Genomic DNA, 22,987 nt, shown 5'->3' with positions numbered 1-22,987 from the left:
GGTAAGTTGAGAGTCTGTATTAACTTTAGGAATTAAAATTTGATTACATTAAAGGACAAATACCCTATGTTGGTGGTCGATCAACTGACCGATTAGGCTGTTGGCCATAGGATTGTATCTTTTATGGATGGGCATTTTGGGTATAATCAAATTTACATTGAATTAGACGATGCGTCGAAATGACATTCAGATGTCCTGGCCCACTAAGAACCTACTGCTGGGTTGTAATGCCTTTTGGACTTAAAAATGTTGGAGCTACGTATTGAATAACAATGAATGCCATCTTCCATGATATGATCGACCGATTCATGGAGGTTTATGTACATGATGTAGTAATCGAATCAACCAATATAGGAGATCATGTGACCCAATTGTGTAAGTCATTTAAGCAAATAAGACTCCACAAATTGAAAATGAACCCCTTGAAATGTGCTTTCAGGGTCTCGACTGGTAATTTTCTAGGATTACTTGTACACCAGAGAGGAATCAAAGTCGATTAAAATAAGGCTTAAGCTATCATTAACACTCGGCCACCAAGGAACAAATCGGAGCTGTAAAGGTTCCTAGGCTAAGTTAATTTCACAAGAAAACTTATATCTAATTATGCAGGTAAGACTAACACCTTTTCTCCACTGATAAAACTGAAATAGGGGTTCGAGTTTGTTTGAGAGGCAAAACACCTATTGGCCTTTGACAAAATCAAGGAGTATCTGATGAGTCCACTTGTTCTGATGAAACCGGTCGAGGGTCGACCGCTTAAGTTATATATTGTGGCTTCGACAGACTCAATTGGAGCTCTCTTAGCCCATGATAATGATATGCGAAAAGAGCATGCTATCTATTATTTAAGCCGGACATTACTGGATGCCGAAAGATTGTACTCTGCTATAGAAAATTATTTTTGTCATTGTATTTCCCCGCCACTAAACTAAGGTATTATTTGTTGGTCGAGAGAGTAAATATAATAACGATATCTGATTTGGTGAAATATATGTTAAATCGGCCGATTTTGAATGACTGAATTGGTAAATGGGTAGTAGCTTTATCTGAGTTTGATCTCCGTTATGTGCCACAGAAGGCAGTAAAGGGTCCGACCATAACTAAGTTTTTGGCAGACTACCCCTCTGATATGGAGGAGCATATGCATATTAGATTTATATTATGTGCAATTAACAACATGAAAATTGATCTTTGATGGGTCAAGAACACATGATGCATCTGGGGCTAGTGTAATCTTGATCGCTCCTAATAGAAACAAACAAGAATTTGTGTTCTAATTGGAGTTTAGTTGTACCAATAACTAGGCTGAGTATGAAGTCATGATAATCGGCCTGGAGTTATTATTGGAATTGGGCGCAAGTACCGTGACTATTATAGGGGATTCACAATTGGTAATCAATCAAATGGCATGGTTGTTTAAATGTACTAGTATGGCTTTGTTGCCATATTATACTCTAGCAACCAAAATGCTCGACCTTTTCAAATAAGTGGAGTTAATGCATGTCACCAGGAACATAACACGGATGCTAATGAAATGACACAGCTCGCTGCAGGGCTTGACGCCTTGAGAGGGTCGGCCAAGAGGATGATCACCACCCAAAGAAGATCCTCGCTGTCTATTTTTGAGAGAGGGAATATAATGGAAATATACCAGATAGAGCTAGAGGAAGAGAATTAGAAGGCCCTCCTCATGTGCTATTTGCAGAGCCTATGTACCAAAACTGACAGAAATGTGAGGAGATCATCCACTAACTATGTCATGATCGACAACGAATTGTATCGTAAAGGGGGCCGATGAAGTCTTGCTCCAAAGCTTGTCTAAGAAAGAAGCATTGCTAGCAATGGGGGAAGTCCACGAAGGCATATGTGGGGCCCACCAAACTGGAAGGAAGATGAGGCTCACGTTTAGATGTTACAAATACTTTTAGTTAACAATGATGGCCAATTGTGTCCAGTATGCTAAGGGCTGTGAGGCTTGCCAAAAGAATGGGCTAGTCCAGCATGTACCTATCGATGAAATACATTCCATAATAAAACCTTGACCATTTTGAGGTTTGACAATCAACTTGATAGGACAAATTCATCCACCTTTATCATGGATGGATTCATTTATAATTATTGAGACCGATTATTTCACTAAGTGGGTAGAGGAGAAGCTCATGAAAGGGGTCGGTCACCAAGAAATTATCGAGTTCATCGAGAATAACATGATTAACTGATTTGGAATCCTAAGGTCCATTACAATGGATCGATGTGCAGCTTTTTCGGCTAAGGAGGTACGAGCAATGACTGATAAATATAAAATAAAGATTTTACACTTGACACCATATTATGCATAGGCTAATGGCTAAACCGAGGCCAATAATAAAGTAATAAAAAATATCCTACGAAAAATGATTGAAGAAAATTCTTAATAATGACATACCAAGTTATCAGAGGCCCTTCGGGCCTATAGAAATTCACCCTGTATTTGGAAATCAGTCTATTTGCACTGACATATGGACATGATGCAGTGGTGCCTTTGGAAGTCACTTTGCCATTTTTACAGACTGCTTATTAAGCCAAATTGACCCCTCCTAAATTCATAGAGGTGATATTGGCCGAGTTTGAAGGACTAAATGAAGTTTGAATGAAAGCCCTTGATTTGATCATTGCCCACAAAGCGGTCATTGCTTGTGCTTATAATAAAAAGGTAAAACGGAAATCCTTTGGGGTAGGAGATATTATATGGAAAATGATACTACCAATTGGTCAGAAAGACATAGCTTTCGGTAAGAAGTGGTCTCCCACATGGGATGAACCATACATTATCGTTCAAGTTCTTAAAGGTTGAGCCTATGTTTTAAGGGATATGAATGAAAAGATCGCAAAGGCTCCAATAAACGGCCGATTTTTGAAACCTCGCATCCTCTCGTTATGGAAAGTTGTCAAGGAATAGGCTGAGAAGAGTTAACAAAAATATATAGAGTAAGAAGTTTCTTTAATAAAGGCCTTGAAATAGAGGCCGGTTGATTAAAAAAAAGAGAAAGGGAGAAATGAAAAATATTCTCAGCCAATCGACCGAGTTACAGTTGAGATGCTAGAGTTTTTCAAATCTACTAACAGCTGACTCCTTGGCCTATAAGGCTAGTGCGCACCTACTTATCCATGAGGGTTGCTGGTTTGTTAACTTGTAGTGGAGATTGCTGACTTGATTGATGCGTCGATCGATGGCAGTGTACTCTTATTCAGCCATCAACTTCTTAGATTTACTGGATTCTGCTTGAGCCCGATAGAGTTTAATCTGGGACTCAATGAAGTCTCTCAGGTCCTGATTGTGTGGCCGATCACGTTCTGGAAAGAGCCGTTGGCCCTCAGTGAGGTTGGCAAAGAGGTGGTAAAGTACAACCTCAATGGATAACAACATCTCTTCATCAAGGCGATGTTGGAGAATCCAATGCAACCGATTCTTCCAGGCTGCATCATAGCAATTGAGAGGGCCGCAGACTCAGCGCAAAGGGCCGATAGCTCCATCACTAGAGCAGCGCATCGATCGAGTTCAGAGTCGGCCTTGGAGTACACCGCTTCAAGCCGTTGGAGTTTTGAGATGATCTCAAGGACCTCTTGGAGGGGTCCATCAGTCCCAGATGCGTTGATCGCATCTATGAGAAAAGGGTATGGATCGTGGAGAAGAGATGAACGGGAAAACGAATCGATCCCTTCTTTAAAAATTTCCTCTAGAATCTATAAAGATTGAGAGAAGAGGGAAGAAGAACTTATGGCTTCAAGGTTTGTTGATGCTGGGGTCACCTGTTCATAGCATGCTATAAATATGAAAGAGGAGTACCTTTTATAGACATGGGGAAGAGTAATTAATGTGCACATTGGATAAGGGTGCGATGATTGAGAACCCGAAGCCAGCGGCTGGGTTGGCGATTCATTTCTTAGATTGTGGGAGAATGTGGTGGAATAAATGATATTTCTCAAGGAATGTTCCGCATTTACTCCTACTAAGTCAACATGTGACGAAGCATGCACAAAAAAGGCTAAGTATTGAATGGGCGACTGTTAGTGTGGAGTCTCGATCGACTGAGAAAACACCATTTGATATTTTATGCATATCCCTAGCCATGACTGATGGTCTAAGATCCAATACAAAAAAAGTACACTCCACACCATGCGAAACATATCAACTTTATTGATAGAGAAAAGTTTATTTAAGATACTGTGGGTCATTATCGCATTGCACTTGGAAGGAAAGATAATAAAAAAAAGAAGGAAAGAAAGTTTGAAGCGACCGAACAGCTCAGATCTTCATTCCCTCGAACTCTTCAAGGAGAGCCTGCATCTTAGCCTCATTCTTCTCCTGCGTCGATGCCCAATTGGCCCCTTTCTCAATGATGATCGATAGAAGGTGAAGCAACTGGTTGACATGGATGCTGCTTAAGGAAACCTTCTTTTCTTAATTCCTTTATTTTTGTTGCTTAGTTTTCTTTTTAGTTGTTTTTTAGTTTTTTAGTTTTTTGGTATGAATGGTGAGAGTTTGTGAAAAGAAAGAGGGTGTGGAAGAATGCTATAATAGATGAATTGTGTATAATGAAATGATGTTATAATAGATGAATTTTGAAATAGAAGAATGTTATGATGCATGAATTTTGTAATGGAAGAATGTTGTAATTAATGAATATGATAAACATTGGAAAAGATGAATGTTGTAATAGATGACTATTTTAATGGATAAATTTTTATAATGAAGGAATGTTGAGATGGAAATATGTTGTATGGTGAATCATTAATATTTACTGTGGATCGCCCATATTTTCAATATGGATCGTTGATATTAAGTGTAGATCATCGATATTCACTATGGACCGCTAATATTAGAGTGGACGGTTGATATTCACTATGCACCACTGATATTTCCATTATGGATCACAAATATTCACTATAGGCCATTGATCTGACAAAAATGGCCATAACTCCCTTATTACATGTCCATTTCAGTAATCTTATACCCATCGAAAAAGTAATTTGATGAACTATCAAATAAATTTGTAATCATTTCATTTGGACACTATTTAATTGTCCACAAGTGATCCCAATGTTCATCAAGATCACTATAGATTATTGATATTAACTATCGGCCATTAATCTAATGAAAATGACCATAACTCCCTCATTACATGTTTGATTTGGTGATCTTATGCTCGTTGGAAAGGCAATTTGATGAAATTTCAAATGAGTTTGGAATCATATTATTTAGATACCATTTTACTAGCCAAAAGTAAGCCCAAAAGTGAACTTCATTGAATATCAACGATCCACAATAAATAATAATTTTTAGGCCTACTTTTAGGAAATCAAATGGTACCTAAATGAGACAATTCTAAATTCATTTGAAAGATCATCAAATCATATTTATAATAAGTATAAGATCACCAAAATTGGATATATAACGAGGGAGTTATGCATGTTTTTGTTAGATTGATACCATAGTGAATATATCACCAATCCATAGTGACCTTGATAAACTTTGAGCCCACTTGTGGGCAATCAAATGGTCTCCAAATGAGGCAATTCTAAAGCCATTTAAAATTTCATCAAATTATATTTTTAACGAATATAAGATCACCCAAATCGGACATGTAACGAAGGAGTTATTATCATTTTTGTCAAATCAATGACCCACAATGAATATCAACAATTCGCAATGATCTTGATAAATTTTGGACCCACTTTTAGGTAATAAAATGATGTCTAAATGAGATGATTCTAAATTCATTTGAAATTTCATAAATTATCTTTCCAACGAGCATAAGATTATCCAAATTGAATATGTAACGAGGGAGTTATGGTTGTTTTCATTAGATCAATTGTCCATAGTAAATATTAGCAATCCATAGTGATATTGATGAAATTTGGACCCACTTTTGAGTAGTCAAATGGTATTAAAATGAGATGATTTCAATGTCATTTGAAAGTTTTTCAAATTACCTTTCCAACGAGTATAAGATCACCTAAATAGGACATGCAACGAGTGAGTTATGACTGCTTTTGTCAGATTGATGGCCCATAGTGAATATTTGTGTCTCATAGTGAAAATATCAGTGGTATACTCTTAATATCAGTAGTTCATTATTAATATTAATGGTTCATAATGCATATCGATGATCTACACTGAATATCGATGATTCACAGTGAAAATATTGACGATCCAAATGAGATGAATATTTGTGTCTCATATTGGAAATATTAGTGGTATACTCTTAACATCAGTTGTCCACTCTTAATATTAATGAGCCATAATGAATATCGACGATCTACACTAAATATCGATGATCTGTAGTGAAAATATTGACAATCCACAGTAAATATCGATGATCTACCACATTCATCGATTATAATATACTTCTATCTTAACATTCTTTCATTACAAAAATTCACCCATTCCAACATTCATCATATTCATTCATTATGATATTCTTCAATTATAAAATTGATCCATTACAACATCTTTCCATTATAAAAATTTATCCATTACAGTATTCTTCCATGCCACCTTCCCTTACAGAAACTTCCACTATTTATACCAAATAAAAAATTTTAAAAAAAAACTATAAAGGAAATTAAGGATGGAAGAAGGAAGAAGGAATAGAATAAAAAAACCCCATCCTCCCGTGAAAAAATAAGGAAAAAGAAAATGACAAAATGGCTCTTGTGCGGAAGGGGCTCAAGTTTTAAACCCATCCGCATCTATGTGGGGCATACTGGGTTATCGTTAAGAAAATCCAACCGTTCACATGTAAGGGGTTTTAATTTCATGTGGTTTTAATTTCATGTCATTGGTGTAAGTTTGAAAATAAAACTCATCACATACGGACTAAATGTGAGAAAAATAGTTCATAATTAATGCACAACATTAGTGTAGTTGTGAGCCACAATGAACTTTAAACAAAAACATAAAAAATACCATTGTGGGTTCATGACTATCCAATTAAAATGAATAGATCATTTTGATCAAGAGATGGACCGAATTTTAGTTTTTGGTGAGGCCCACATCCATTTTTAAAAGAAAATCTCTTTTTTATATCAGAGCCTTTTGTACAAGAGGCAATTATGATAGATGGGCATTTTCATCCTCTAAAAAATAAAAAAAGTGATTTTAAGATTACAAAATCTTAAGTTCGGTTCGTATGGGCTCCTACCATGACCACATTACAGCACGAGGTCATTTGGGCCAAAAAATCAATGGTGGTGCAGTATTTATTCTGTATCCATGCAGCCCATTCTAATTTTCAAATCATTACATGGCATGATCCCAAAAATAAGAGCATCCAAATCCAGGTGGACCATAGTATGGGAAGCAGTGGTGATGAACGCCTTACAATTAAAAAGTTGCCAGAGCTCAGTGTGTTTCCGTTGATAAGGTCTAATAAACCTGAGAAAAAACAAATATTATCTTAATCTAATACTTTTGTGACCCATTATGGGTCAATAACTACTGTTTTGTATTATGTGGTTCAGCTGAAGATTAAATCTGCTTTTTTTTTTTTTTTTATCATGTCCTAGGATGATATGGGAAAAACAGATTAACGGCATGGATATAAAATGCATATATCAATGTAGCCTAGGGCAAGGGCCGCACCGTCTCGGATGAGTCCCGGGCCAAACGTAATCGGTGCGGCGGAGGAGCGGCTGACTAGCAAATAACGCAAATAGAGGGAGGCCACGTGGGTCCTGGAAAGCGATTCATCTGCTGCCACAGCCAGGATTCCACGTGATGCAAAAGAAAGAGGCTCTGCAATTTTGGATTTATCGCAAAACCCTGTTTCTTGAACGGACTTCGCCTCACGTGAGGTGACAGAAATGAATACGTACTCGTACTCACCGATAATTCCTGGAAATTCATTGGGATGCTGATTTCCTGTTAAGCAGAAAGTTACTGAGATGCTAAGAAAGTTACTGAGATGCTAGGTGGGCACTGTGTTTGTCAGATATTCACTCGCTTCATCCGTTTTTCATATAATCTTAGAATAAGAGACCAAAAATAAGGTTATACAAAACTCAAGGCAGCCGGCCATATTAGAGAGGAAATAAATGGGATTCAGTGACAACCGTTGAAACATTTGCTGACTAAAGTTTTATATCAGGCTAAGTTTTCGGTGTTTTAACTTCATCCCAGTAGAAGTAGAAATGACCGTACAAATAATTTGGATTAAACATCAGGCAGACCTTAGGATGGTTTCAATAGTAGGCAACCTTTCCCTAAAATATTGTGAGAAATCCACTTTGTTCAGCCGTTTTGCTGGATTATTTTAGAAATGAGACCAAAAATCATGTGAATCCAAAACTAAAGGCCCTCATACAATATTTTCCTTTAACATTGCCCTTTAACATCTAATGATCTAGATCAATATTTTCATGAGCCGTACCAATAAACACTGATAATTTAGGGACACTGTTCATATTTAAGATTGCAAAATCATATAATTCCTAAAAAAGAAAAAATAAAAATAAAATTGTGGGGGTACACATGACTCTGTCACTGTAACTTGAGTATGCTAGTCTATGCAGATTCAGGTTGATCTGGTAAACGAGTCTGTGGATCCATGACTATTGAGGCCCACATTAATAATGTATGTGCTTTATGTCTATGCAGTCCATTTGTTGTTTTTTAATTTTTTAAATGCTCGTTTTAGGGCATGAATGAAAAATAAAACAGATTCAAATTTCATGTGGACCGCGTGAAAGGAAACAATGGTGATTGAATGACCACTCTAAAAAACTTACGAAGACTCGCCATAATGCTTATTTGCCATCCAACCTGTTGATAAGATCACACATGATTGGATGAAGGGAGCAATACAAATATTAACTTGATCCAAAACTTCAATGGCCCTCAAAGAAGTGTTTTATAATGAGCTTTGAATCACCACTTTTTCTGTGGTGTGGTCCACTTGCACTTTGGATATTATGTCCGATGCAATGACCAGCCTAAATCCCATACGCATATCAAGTAGTCATATTGTGAGAGTAGAGAGTACCAAAAGAATCCGTAGACCCAACTGAAGGATGTTGTCATCTACCAAATGATCACCATCATCTACAGCCAGGCCAAGAGACTACATGGAAAATGTTATTTATGTTCGTTTTAGGAATGTATCTAGGTTGATACCACATATCTGGCAATTTTTTTAGTGGGCAATATCATAAGCTGGGCCTTGGCTATTGTCCCTCCTATCAAATAATCGTAGCCTTCTCAATGGTAGCTAACAAGTGAACAATTACGTACATCCAACGGTCTACATTCAACACTAACCCCATTGCCCTTTTAAGATCTAGTGATTTGGAACAATCTTTTCATGAGCTGTTCCAATACACACTGATAATATCGGGACACTGTTCATATTTAAGGTTGCAAAATCATACCATTACTGGTAAAAGAAAAAAGAAAGAAAGAATTTGGAGAGGATTAACATACTTAGAAGTGATGGTGCATCCATTGATAACTTCACACACGTAGATGGGAGGCCTCTTTTCTTGAAACTTCTTCTTAAGAGAGAGAGAGAGAGAGAGAGAGAGAGAGAGAGAGAGAGAGAGGTTGGCTTATTATATAGATCGTGAGAATGTGGAGTGAATTTACTGGTGTGATAGAAGAAATTACAGGCAGTTTCACGTTTTGGTTGGGCCGTGTGAGGAAAAGAGTGGGTCGGGTGCAAACAGTTATCCCCAGAATAACATAGGTGTGCAAGAAAGGTGAGAAAGTGAAGGTGGGGTTTTTAGGTGCTGTAGCCCACGTGAGATTTTAACAAGCCTTTTGTTTTTTTCTTTTTTCAAGGCAAGATTTTTTTTGAAAGGAGAGCCAAAAAGAAAAATAGACCTAAAAAAAGAAAGAAAATAAAAGGAGCCAAAAGGAGAAAAGAAAAACAGAAAAAGAATGAAAAAAGAGAAAAAAGAAAAAAAGAAAAGAAAAGAAAGTAGAAAACAGAAAGCCAACTCTTAGACTAATGATTGAACACAAGGGTGAGAACTCAAAGTATAGGGCTGCGATGTAGTCTTAACTCAGTGAGACCGAGATCAATCTACAGAGAATTATGTTGAGAACACAATAAGAATTAAGCTACTTCTAAAATTGAGAATTCAACAAATAATTAATAAACACTAAGGATTTAGGGATCCGCTTATAACAATCATAATATTTAGATTATTGATTCATCTTCTATAACTCAATTAGAACCGAATGCCAATTTATTCAACTCATCGAAGAGTACGCTTTTAAACCAATCACAAATATTCAACAATATATGATTTCAATTGAACTGATTTTCTCATAAAGCACTCGAACTTCAATTGCAGGGAATTCAACTATCTATTATGCCCAAAGTATACAATAAATAAATAAACTTTACAAATTGATTCATTCTCTAATCAAGCCAAGAATTGCTAAATTAAAGCATCCATTGTGACCAAAGTTTACGACGAATTTAAAAATAAACAACTACAGGCTTTAAATTAAATTCAAATACAATTCAATTCAATAATCGTCATAAAATTTTTAAATACGAATCAAAATGAACTATAACATTGCAATAGACTAGAAAGCTTCACTCCTTAATCTTAGCTTAGAGATTAACTAAACATAGTTATCTATAAAACAAAACTAAAACAAAAACTACTATGACCTGGAAGGAAATTGAAGTAGAAGGGCATTGTCAGTGCTCCACCTGAGCATTCTCTCTCTCTCTCTCTCTCTCTCTCTCTCTCTCTCTCTCTCTCCAAACCCTAGATAATGAATAGGGATGTCCAAAACACCTTAATTTATAAGTTTGGAAACCCAACTTTCGCACTGCCTCAGAATACACTTGAATTTACACATGTACTAACACCATCGATCAATGCTCAATCGATGAATCCCAATAGCGTCCAATAATTGAGTAACTGATTTTTAAATTCAGATTTCGGGTCAATCAATCGAACCCAGTCTGCTGATCAATCGAAGGTAGAATATGTACAACAAGCTTTCTGTGAAATTCAGAATTAATTTCCTCGATCGATCGAACTCCATTCATCAATCGATCGATGGGTTCAAAAAGTGTCCAGAAGTTCTAGTCATAATTTAGTGAAGTTTGATATACCCCTCGATCAATCCCAATCGATCGATTGATCGAAAGCTCTAGTCGGTCAATCAATGGCTATTAATTTTCTTCTGATCTTCACCCTTTCATCTTCAGTTGCTTTTTTCACTTTGGTACTTCTTTTTCTTGAGTTTTTGGATCTTTAAGTCTTCAATTTTAACTTCAAATCTTCAACTCTCCAATTGTATTCTTTCGGGCCTTAATTCCTCGTTTTAAGTACATATTCATCTTTAAGTCCAAAATCACCTTGCATGCAACAAACATATCTAATTAGATCAAATTAATACCTTAATGCATGAAAAACTAATGCATATGAGAGGATAAATATGTAATATTTGAGTCTTAACAACTGATAGAAGTCAATTATAGTGCCCAATACCAGAATAAGACAAGTGTTATGCACAACTGCCCATGTTATGAGCGAAAGCAACCTTAGAACGAATCATACACGCAATAAAGAAACAAAAATTCAAGCAAACACAGAGAACATAGCGATTTTATGTGGAAAAACCTTTGAAGGAAAAAACCACGGCACTAAGTGACAAACGATCCACTATAAATAGAGAATTACAAGATATGGACAACTTACAGCTTGAAACCCTCGTCTTTGAAGATGAATTTCCCTTCTCAAAACCCTAGTTCTCTCTAGCACAACATTGTCTTACCCTAATCCCGCATAAACATGAATATATATAACCCAATTACAAAATTAGAAACAAAACCATGCACTTACATAGAAGTTGCGTGTACCATCAATCGAACCTTCGAATGATCGAGTCCGATCGATGAACACTCGATCGAATCGACTCAATTTTATCGATTGATCGATAATGCTCAAAAGTGTCTAGAGACCAAACTTGGGTTTTCCGAATTATCTCAATCGATCCAACCCTGATGTTCGATCAATCGAAATGTCCAAAACTATATAGAGAATAAACTAATTTATTCAGGATTTTCTTGATCGATCGACTAGGATGTCGATCAATCAAAGACCATGAATTTTCACCAGATTGAAGGCACCTTGATCAACAATCTTGATTATGGCTTCAATCTTGTATCTCCACTTATCTAAGTTGCATTCCCATCTCTAATCGTCAATATATCTTCACCATCACTTCATATGCACACTCCGTCTTCATTATCTTTCGTCAAGTCTAGAGACGTCAAGTAAAACCTAAACTTCTTTACGGGAACCCCTTTCTTAAGCATATCCGTCGTATTTCACTAGTGTGAATCTTCTTAAGAGTAACAATGTCTTCCTCTAGTATTTGCCAGATAAAGTGATGACGCACACCAATGTGTTTAGTCTAGGAGTGATACACGAGTTCTTTGCCAAATTGATCGTACTTTTGTTATCTCAATATACAGGCACAACTTCCTGTTGAAGTCCCAACTCATTTATCATTCCTCCCAACAAAACTGATTCATTGAATGCTTCTGTCACCGCCATATGCTCAACTTTAGTTGTGAAAAGCGCAACTATAGACAGAAGCTTTGACATCTAATTGATCGCTCCACCTGCTAACACAAACGAGTAACCAAAAGTTGACCTTCTATTGTCACATTACTAGCATAATCGACCTCCACATAGCCTAGTAGTTTCTCCTCAGATTTTCTGAATGACAAGATGTGATCAGTTGTACATTGTATATAATGAAGTAGCCATTTCACTGCCTCCCAATGCTCTTGTCAGCGTTTGACATGTATTTTCTCACAACACTTACTGCATGTGAAATATCTGATCTAGTACAGACCATGACATATATTAGATTGCCAACTGCGCTTGAGTGTGACACACGAGACATACTTCTTTTCTTCATCAAACATCAGACATTATTCTAAAGAAAACCGAAAGTGAGTAGCGTGGGGAGTGCTAACCAGTTTAGCCTTATCAAGTTTGAACTTGACCAAGACCTTTTTAAAATACTCTTCCTGAGACAACTATAGCATGCTCCTTTCTTTATCCATGTGTACATCAATGTCGAGAATCCTTTTTACATCCTCCAGATCTTTCATCTTAAATGTCCTAGATATTAAGCCTTTAGTATATTGATTTCATACATGTACTACCAGAAAACTGGGCAAAGGCTATGGATTTAATCTGTAGCCATAGATCTAGGGCTACGGTTTTCGTCCGTAGCACGACCGTCGTCGTAGGTGCCGAGCCAATATGTCTAAAACTTATGGCTACGGATTAAATCCGTAGCCACAGATCAAAATAGCTACAGATGTAATTCGTAGCAATCATTTCTGTAGTTACAAGTACCTACAGCTACAGATAATATTGGTAGCTAAAAGTAGTGCTGGATCCGTAGCAATATGCTGAATTTAATAACAGCTACGGTCGTCAGATTACAATCTACGGTCAATATCCGTAGCTGTTTCCTACATTTAAAAAGAATTACAATCATTCATTCATTCAATTACCAATAATCATTCATTCATTTGATTACAATCATTCATTCATTCAATTACAATCAATTACAATCCTTCATTTATTCAAAAGAAAGTAAGCGTAGTGTCTTGGTATGATAAGATATGTTGGAAGTATCTGTCCATCTATTGAAGTTTATATGATGTGGGGTCGTGATCCAGATCAAACGGTTGGACTTGATTGTTTTCTGTTGTGAGAATTACTCGGTCTGACTCTCAAAATCCTCAAAAAGACAATCATGTAACCTCAGATCTGATATTTTGGCAATAGATCTATGCTCCCTGCAACACCCTTCTGAAATCCAGTAGCCGAAACCTGATGTCCTTCTACATTCACCTCAAGAAGAGATGATATTCCTTGATTCCCAAATTCCAAGTAGAGAAACAGCAGAAAATCGATCAAAATTGAAAAGATGAACAGAATGATAGTTCATCATATAAAATTGCAAGAGAAATGAAAAGAAGAAAAATTCTAAAATCAATTAAGCTATAGAGAGATGACGAAAATACCTGGAATCATGAGAAGGAGATAAAAAATCCACTTTTATTGTATCTTTTACCTAAGGCAGAGAAAAAAATCAGCTTCAAGTCAATGAGTCTATATCCAACTGCAACATCCACTCAGGTTGGAAAGATGATTTGCCTCTAGAAAATATAATGAATACAATATTAACAAGATAAAGCCAAAAAATTACCAACTGATCAATGTACATACTGGCTAATTTATCTAGTTATTCAATGTTTTAAGTAGAAATGAGCTAACCTTGAAAGCTTTTTCACAGTCATAAATATTTCACCACTATCAAGATCTCTAAATTATAAAACATGATATAGCTAAAAAAACACTCACACCGAAATTCATAGGTGGTCAGCCGCTTTTTCGGGTCTCTAATAAGCTGGTGTCACACATAACTTTTTGAAATGCTGCACAAAAGAAAACAAAATTTAAAGCCTATAAGAGTAAAAAACTAAAATGAGAAAGAAAGCAATAATACTTAGGGAGTTTAGTCCAAGAATAAATGAGAAGCAGATCAGGCCATGGATTACTATCCTAATTTAGCGTAACGTCCCCGAAATACATGAACTCTAACCTTGTTTTTGTTGGACGCAGACAAACTAGCGAAGAGAAATGTGAAGGCAATTCATGCAAGTAGGATTAGAATCCTACTCGTGGTCAAACAGATTTTTACTTTTTAAAAAAAAAAAAAGAAAGAAAGAAAGAAAGAAATGACTAAATTCCATAACCATTCAATCAAAATCTAAAGAGAATCGCAAAAGAACATAGACAAGTTCAACACTATTATTAGAATTTAAACTAATTGTATGTTAAATGAGCCCAATTCCACAAGATTTACAGAAGAAGCAAAATGGGGCTTGTACAGGTAATTGGAATTTAAAAACAGAAAAAGAAAAAGAACCCATGCAGTGCCTTCAAATGAATTTGGATCACACCCAATTAAAAGATAAAATGTAGTAAAAATGAAAATAACATCACAAACTCGAAATCTAATATCAACCGTAAATGGGTCTTCAAGACATCATAGTAAAGTTCATCGTATTGCTGCTAATTTACACATTTCACTAAGAAAATACTGTCCTGTTATAGTGTTTTTAAGAATAAGAAAAATTTATTAAAAAGAATTACAAATTTCTTAAATTTAGTCAAGAGTAAGGGTCGCTATGGGCATGGTAACCCAATGGTACACGAGACCAGCCTGAAATGGGCTAGGCATGGGTTTATCTTCTTTTCTTCTTCTTCCTTTTTTCAACATAAACTTTTTTTTATTTATTAACAAACTTGTAACAAGACTGCTACATTCCGGCATGATCCCATTAAAACCTTGGGATGTTGCCTATCATATGAGCCCATTTACAAAATACCTCCCCTAGCATAAAAAGAAATTCATCCCAAATCAATCCAATCTTTGGCATATTTTCTGCGCCGTCACTACAACAAAGTTGGCCTTTCCCAGTGGAGATGAAATGGAAATGCATGGAACGACTCTAGAGATACCTGATATCAGCAACCTTTTGTTCCAACATACAATACCCATTCCCTCAAATACATATGAAAACAAAAGAACATCAAGAAAACAACATCTCACATGCATGCTATTGTATGTCCAGAGAAAGAGCACAAGTATGACTCTCCCCAACTGCAGACACATGCATACGAAAGAAATGATGCAGGGTGCTGCAAAAAAAAAAAAAAGAAGACAGCACGTGCATACTGTTTGGAGACCCATGGGCTCCGACATCACTAGCAAATGATGATGTCAGCAACCCATCATAAAAAGGCCTCCGATGTCCACTGTTTGGCAGGCATGGATCCTCCTCATTGACCCATGGATCAATCTGTAAACATGACACTAATCAAACAATCCTAATCATCCAATCAATGGCTAACAAATGAATGGTTAAAAGTAAAATAGTGAGTGATCCAAATTCAAATGAAAAATAAGATGGTTTTCCATCTTGTTGGCACTATGGTTTTGTTATGATCTATCCACAGTTACGTCATTGATTTGCATGGTCCGGATAGCAATACAACTATGCCATATGTAGATTGGAAGAGTCACCGCCATTTTTAAATGGTGTGTAACTAACATACCAGTCTAGCCCTTCTTTCTCTACCTTGTGGCACTACAGAACTCCTTGCCACATTTGCCATGCTTGAAATTGAATGGTTGATTTGCAATCCCCAATTTGTATCTCTACGAAGAAAAGAAAGAAAACAGAGTAAATAAAATATGAAATGTTCCTCTTTTTGTTTAATTAAAGGATAATTAATCAAATTATGGTGTGTTTCATATAAAACAGTGGGGAAGTTGCTACTTCTCTCTTGATATACCATATGTTTGGGTTGTGGCAGACCGAAGCCTGACAATACAAGCTGCAACATCATCGTGATCATTAGGAGGTAGAACATTCACTCTTATAAAGAAAGGAAGCTCTCTCAAATTTGCCAATTTACTCCATGTCATCAATCAAAATACTTATCATTTGGTTAATTGGAAGGAAGCCTGCCATCCTCAATAGAAAAGTCATATATGCATGAAGGACTTAACAATCATTAATTGGGCACTCATTGGCAAGTGGTTATGAACCTTTGAGAACCAACACAAGTAATTGTCATAAAGTATGGCATCCAGGAAGGAGAGTGAATTACAAAGGAATCGCAGATAAGAATTTAGCAAAGGCACACACACATGGCATGCAAGAAGGAGAGGGAATTACAAAGGAATCGCAGATAAGAATTCAGCAAAGGCGCATGCACGCACACACACACACTTATATATAAATTCAATTAGCATAGCATAGCCATCCCTATGAACATCAGCAGATCAGAGCAGCGCATCAGTCCACAACAGCCCACTCCTATCTGCAACCATCTATACTGCTACACAAGGGAACAAAACAGAACGACAGTCTGAACAAAAGAACATTCACATCATGGTTATGGGCACGCCAGTTTGCTGAAAGACAGGTTCTGAAAGTGGCAACGACTAGTTGCCTAACACTTTGTAGGAACATAACTGAAACTTGCAGCCTAACCTTCAGATGATACTGGACCACTGGAAGAACATCTCCCACCCTGATTTTCAGATGAGTTTCAATTTTTTTTCTTTTTTATTAAAAAAAAAAACATGTTGTATAATCATTTGGGTGGGCTCCTCAAGAAGGAACAGGCCACACCTATCATCATATAGAACCGCTATACAACACAAAAAACTAAAAAAAACTATAAAAATACAGTGCCATGACAAAGCTGAATACGACCTTAAAAGGAGAGACTAATCCTTGTATTGATACACATCTGTTTGCCAAATTTGGAAAGTTGACTATTTGGATTTCAACCTTCTATTTAGAAGTAACCAACTGGCCAGGTAACATATCAGTTCCATCAAATTTTTGTTCATGACCCATGTAAAGTGGGCTCTGATTTGCACAGTTCAGTTCTGGTTACCTCTTTACCACATCACAATTTCTGTGTGCATGTGTATGAAACATCACATTCTTCCAGAGTATCAAGGTTTTCTCTTCACGACAATGACACTTAGCTAGATTCGAGGCAATGTAGACATATTGCCAGTGAATTTGTAATCCGTCCCCATTAACCGCTCAGGCATTGATTCAGTAAGAGTCAATTCTAATAAGAAAATGAAAACACTTGCAGGAAAAATAGAAAGCATATAAATTTCAATAACATAAATTTCATAAATATTGTTTTCAAAGGGAATATTTGTAATTACACCTGTACAAGAAGAAAAATACTTTAATGCCCTTAATATGTGAAGGCTAAATCAACTCACTGATCGTAATTTCATAATTTAAAAGAGGAATTACGTAATTTTATATGGGCAATGAAAGAAGACTTACCTTTGAGTAGTATACATTACCTCTTCTGAAATTTATACAGTACAAACTTGGACAGGAGATTTTTAAGGAGAGCAGATTGTTTTATGTTAAGAGGGAGGTGCATTTAGATGGAATCCTTGTTTTCCCATGAACCTAATGGAAACAGAAATTCAGGAGTTTGTCATACTACAAGAAGAAGAAAAAAAAAACAACAACAACATTGTTTCTATCTCGGGGAAGAGAGATAGGTGGAGATGGGAGTTGGGTTCTAATGGGACCTTCACATCAAGGCTTTCAATCATGAATTAGATGCACACATTTGGCAATTCCCAAGGGTACCAAGAAAGGTGGTTATTTTTTGGATGGTTTGTTGCAAAAGGAAAATTTATCAATCTTGATGAACTTTAGAAAAGAAAGATGATTCTCATAAATGACTGCATCTTATGTCTAAAAGTATCATTATGTTTCTCCACTGTGAATTTTCACAGACATCTTATGACATGTCAGCCTGTTGAAAGCATCCAGCAGCTGGGCTGAATCTAAGATTGTAACCCCTCTGCTAGAACAGTGAGAATCTTCAAGGCCCCTTAGGTTATTTACACAAATCAAGATTGCAACACCTGAGCAATAAACAAACGGATGCATAAACACCTCTAAGCACTTCAATCAGTTCAATGAAATTGAAGAAGAGCATGAACTTGTTTCACTTAGCCTTGGAACAAGTTTAAGTGGGCACAAGAAGGAAGTTAAGTGGAGAAGTTGTAGCAAAGATAAAGATGATGAACAACTAAAATTAGAAGTATTAAGTCTCAGATTGGACAGCAAATATGAAGAGCTGGATGGTGGCTCCATCAGACCAATGTTGAATCCAAACCCTCAAATATTCCTTGTTGAGCCATTTCATCAAACAATTAGCGTGAATGAAATATAAGAGGGAGATTGTATTATAAATATCAACTACATCCACACAAAACATTCCTTGTTGAGCCATTTCATCAAATAGTTGGCATGCATCAAATACAAGAGGGAGATTGTATTATAAATATCAGCTACACCCACACAAAACATTCCTTGTTGAGACATTTCGTCAAATAGTTAGCATGCATGAAATACAGGAGGGAGATTGTATTATAAATATCAGCAACATCCACACAAAACACCTCTCTTAAAGTTATAAACCTTGCAAAAATGGCACTGAAATCTCTAATCCCCTTACTCTTAAGTCATTGTCCTTCAAATCTATTACACTCAGAACAAAGTTTAAGTCAAGCTTGTTAACCAAGTTCAACGCCCGTGGGGAAGATTGTAAGGCGTGTGATAAAGTGAAATAGATAATTAGCCACTTCGAGGGAGCTAAATCCTCCAACACATAAGTTTCTGGAAAAATACTCTGATGCTTTGCATTAAAAAAGAGAATATAAATAAACTCTGACGACTAACAACACCCGTAATACTTGCTAACTTTAAGCAACTAATAACCCCATACCTCAGCACGTCTCCTACTCATCCCAATAGACTTTGACTACTAACAATATTGCCTAAGACTCGGATTGCTAACAATACTAGCAGACTTATTCAAACATAACCCAATAATCAAATCAGAAGGCCTAGAGGCCCCCCATTAGAAGACCTTGCCCTCAAGGTCTGGAAATTCTTTGGACAGCTTCTCGTACTCCACCCACGAAGCATCTTCAACTCCAAGCCCCTTCCACTGGACCAGTAACTCGCTCACTACCGTACTGCCCTTCTTACGCATTCGGCGCTGTAAAATTGCTTCAGGTTCTGCTTTGAAAGCGCCACTGGTGTCGCATGGAGGAAGTATAGGGTACAACACATTTTTATGCCCTAGTTTCTTTTTCAAACAAGACACATGGAACACGGGATGCACGAGAGAATCAGGAGGAAGATCCAAACGATAAGCTATACTGCCAATCCGCTCCAAAATCTTGAAGGGTCCGAAAAATCTGGCATAAAGTTTCAAATATCGGCGTTGAACAACTGATTGCTGTTTATATGGCTGAAGGCGCAGGTAAACCATATCACCCACTTCAAAACTTCGTTCAGTTCGCTTAAAATCTGCAAATTTTTTCATCCTCTCCTGGGCAATGTGCAGATTTTCCCGCAAGCGTCGCAATACTAAATCCCGAGATCGAAGGGCTTCTTCAACTGACTGCACTGAAGCTGTTCCTGGGGTATGTGCCAACAAGGCTGGCGGTGAGTACCCGTAAACCACTTCAAACGGAGTAAACTTTGTTGAGGCATGCATATTCGTATTATACCACCATTCCGCCATAGGCAACCATGTAGACCACTCCCGCGGTTTGTCACCTGAAAAACACCTCAAATAATGTTCCACACTTTTATTCACTACCTTCGTTTGACCATCCGTCTGAGGATGGTAGGAAGAGCTAAATTTAAGCGTCGTACCCTGTAACTTAAATAATTCGCGCCAAAATTGACTGGTAAAGGTAGGGTCTCTGTCACTTACAATCGAATTAGGCATCCCATGCAGTTTGAAAATATTCACAGTAAATAACTGAGCTATTTTGAGAGCTGTATAAGGACGAGATACCAGAATAAAATGGGCACATTTACTCAAACGATCCACAACCACAAAAATCACACTAAACCCATAGGAAAGGGGCAACCCTTCAATGAAATCTAGGGAGATATCAGACCAAACCTTCTTAGGAATAGGGAAAGGCTGAAGTAAACCTGCTGGATGTAGAGTATCAACTTTATTCCTTTGACAAACTTCACACTCCTTAATAAAATTGCGGACATCACGCTTCATACCAGTCCAGTAGAAATTTGCTTGAGCGCGATGTAAAGTTTTGTGCAGACCGGAGTGCCCAGCTTGAGGGCTGCCATGAACCAAATGTAGTAATTGATTCTTAAGATTTTCTGATGTGCCAATCAATAACTTGTCCTTGTAAAACAGTAGCCCATCTTTCTTCTTATATTTTATCTCGTTTAACAACTGGTTGTCATAGTCAGCTAACAACTTTTGCAACATAGCATCTTCTAAGTAGGATGCCCGTAGATCAGTGAGCCAACCTGCCACTGGAAAAGATAGTGCAGCCAACTGTGGTTCCTCCTCCCACTTTTTGGATAAGGCATCTGCCACCAAATTGTCTTTCCCCTTCTTAAGACATTGATGATCAGTTTGTATGCGAAAAGTCTGACCTAGCAAATAGGAATGCCACTTCTTAACAGCCATAACCAAAGCCATCAGCTCCTTCTCATAAGTAGAGAGATGGAGAGCCTTGCCACGGAGAGCTTAACTCATAAAAGCAATGGGTCTGTCATTCTGCATTAACACAACACCTACACCACAACCAGAAGCATCACATTGAATGGTGAAAGAGTTAGTAAAATCAGGAAGAATCAAAATGGGGGGTTTGGCCACAGCTTCTTTAAGGGCAGTGAAGGCTTCCTTTGCTGGCTGGGTCCACTCAAATGAATTTTTTTAAAGTAAAGAGGTCAAAGGAGCAGCAATAGAACCATACCCCTTAATAAATTTCCTATAATAGCCCATAAGACCAAGGAAACCCCGTAAGGATTTAATGGTTGTAGGAAATGGCCAAGATAACATGGATTCAATTTTTTTAGGGTCTGCCTGAACACCATCTTTGGAAATAATATGGCCAAGGTATTCAATTTCAGGATTCCCAAATGAACACTTGGATTTTTTGGCAAAAAGCTAGTGATGTTGCAGAATCTCTAAAACAACCTGTAAATGCTCAAGATGATCATTGAAACTCTTGCTATAAATAAGAATATCATCAAAAAAGACTAATATGAATTTACGCAAGTAAGGTTTAAAAATGTGGTTCATGAGAGATTGGAAGGTTGCGGGGGCATTTGTGAGACCAAAGGGCATTACTAGAAATTCGTAATGACCTTCATGAGTTTGGAAGGCGGTTTTTGGAATATATTCGGGGTACACCCTAATTTGATGGTAACCGGATCGGAGATCCAATTTACTAAAAACAGTCGCACCATGAAGTTCATCTAGAAGTTCGTCTACAATAGGAATTGGGAATTTAGCTTTGACTGTTTCCTTATTGAGAGCTCGATAATCCACGCAAAGATGCCAACTACTGTCTTGTTTACGCACAAGGATCACCGGTGAGGAAAAAGGGCTTTGACTAGGTCGAATAATTCCAGATTTGAGCATGTCATTGACTAGTTTTTCAATTTCAGATTTTTGAAAATATGGGTAACGATAAGGACCAACACAAACTGGCTTAGCATTTGGTTGAAGAGTGATATGGTGGTCATGGTCACGCTTAGGAGGTAGGCCAAGGGGTTCCAGAAATACCTGCTGAAATTGATCCAACAAGGGAAGAATGAGGGGGTTTGTATCCAAGCAAGAAGTAGTATGATCATGAGATTCAAGAAGCTGTAAAACCAAACCCTTCCTGTCCTGTTTCAAAGCCTGACCAAACTCCTCTCCCTCCATTAGAGACACCTCGGTAGGTGTGATGCCCTGCAAAACATTCTTATGCCCAAACAAAGTAAATTCCATTCGTAATTTGTCAAAATCCCATAAGATAGGTCCTAATGTACTCAACCATTGGACACCTAACACAATATCACAACCCTCCAGTGTTAAGAGATAAAAATCAGTGTGATAAGTGTTACCCTGCATAACAAATGAAATATTTAAGCACCTGCCTTCACTTAATAAAATGTCACTGTTAGCCACCTTAACTTGAAGTCCGTCTATTGGTTCTAAATGTAACTGAGCTCGTTGTTGAATTGATAAATCCATGAAGCAGTTGAGTACTGCCCGTATCCAACAAAATCATCACTGGACAGCCACAGACTTTGCCCACAATGCGCATGGTTTTAGAGCTAGGAGATCCAGATAATGCATGAATGGAAATACCTGGTATGGGCACAGCAGTGTCGGTGTCAAGGGTTCCAAAATTAGTGATATCATTCTCATTAAGAAGTTCCGTGCTGGGCTGAAACTCATCATCATCGCTAGGCTCAGTGCATTCCATAATAAAGAGGCGAGCAGATTTGCACTTATGACCTGGCCCCCATTTTTCATCACAGTTATAACAAAGTCC

General features: G+C 37.2%; 1 protein-coding gene and 1 long non-coding RNA gene across 2 annotated transcripts in view; both read right to left on the bottom strand.

The window, feature by feature from the left end:
• The window catches only part of LOC131251279 (phosphomethylethanolamine N-methyltransferase-like), a 74,103-nt gene extending 64,575 nt beyond the window's left edge, over positions 1–9,528 (bottom strand). The window contains exon 1 of the mRNA XM_058251904.1: positions 9,461–9,528. Within this exon, the coding sequence (XP_058107887.1) occupies positions 9,461–9,482 (22 nt within the window). The 5' untranslated portion in view covers positions 9,483–9,528. The remainder of the gene's footprint in view (positions 1–9,460) is intronic.
• A 4,171-nt stretch (positions 9,529–13,699) lies between these two features.
• LOC131251278 (uncharacterized) lies at positions 13,700–19,148 on the bottom strand. Its single transcript, XR_009173713.1, has 3 exons — positions 14,398–19,148; positions 14,058–14,107; positions 13,700–13,904 (listed from the first exon to the last, which is right to left on the bottom strand). It is a non-coding gene; the product is annotated as an uncharacterized LOC131251278 (long non-coding RNA).
• Between the last annotated feature and the right edge of the window lie 3,839 nt (positions 19,149–22,987).

Source organism: Magnolia sinica, chromosome 7 (assembly GCF_029962835.1).
Source record: "Magnolia sinica isolate HGM2019 chromosome 7, MsV1, whole genome shotgun sequence".
NCBI lineage: Eukaryota > Viridiplantae > Streptophyta > Magnoliopsida > Magnoliales > Magnoliaceae > Magnolia > Magnolia sinica.
Note: the sequence above shows the minus strand (reverse complement) of the source record. Positions and strands in the feature narration are given on the sequence as shown.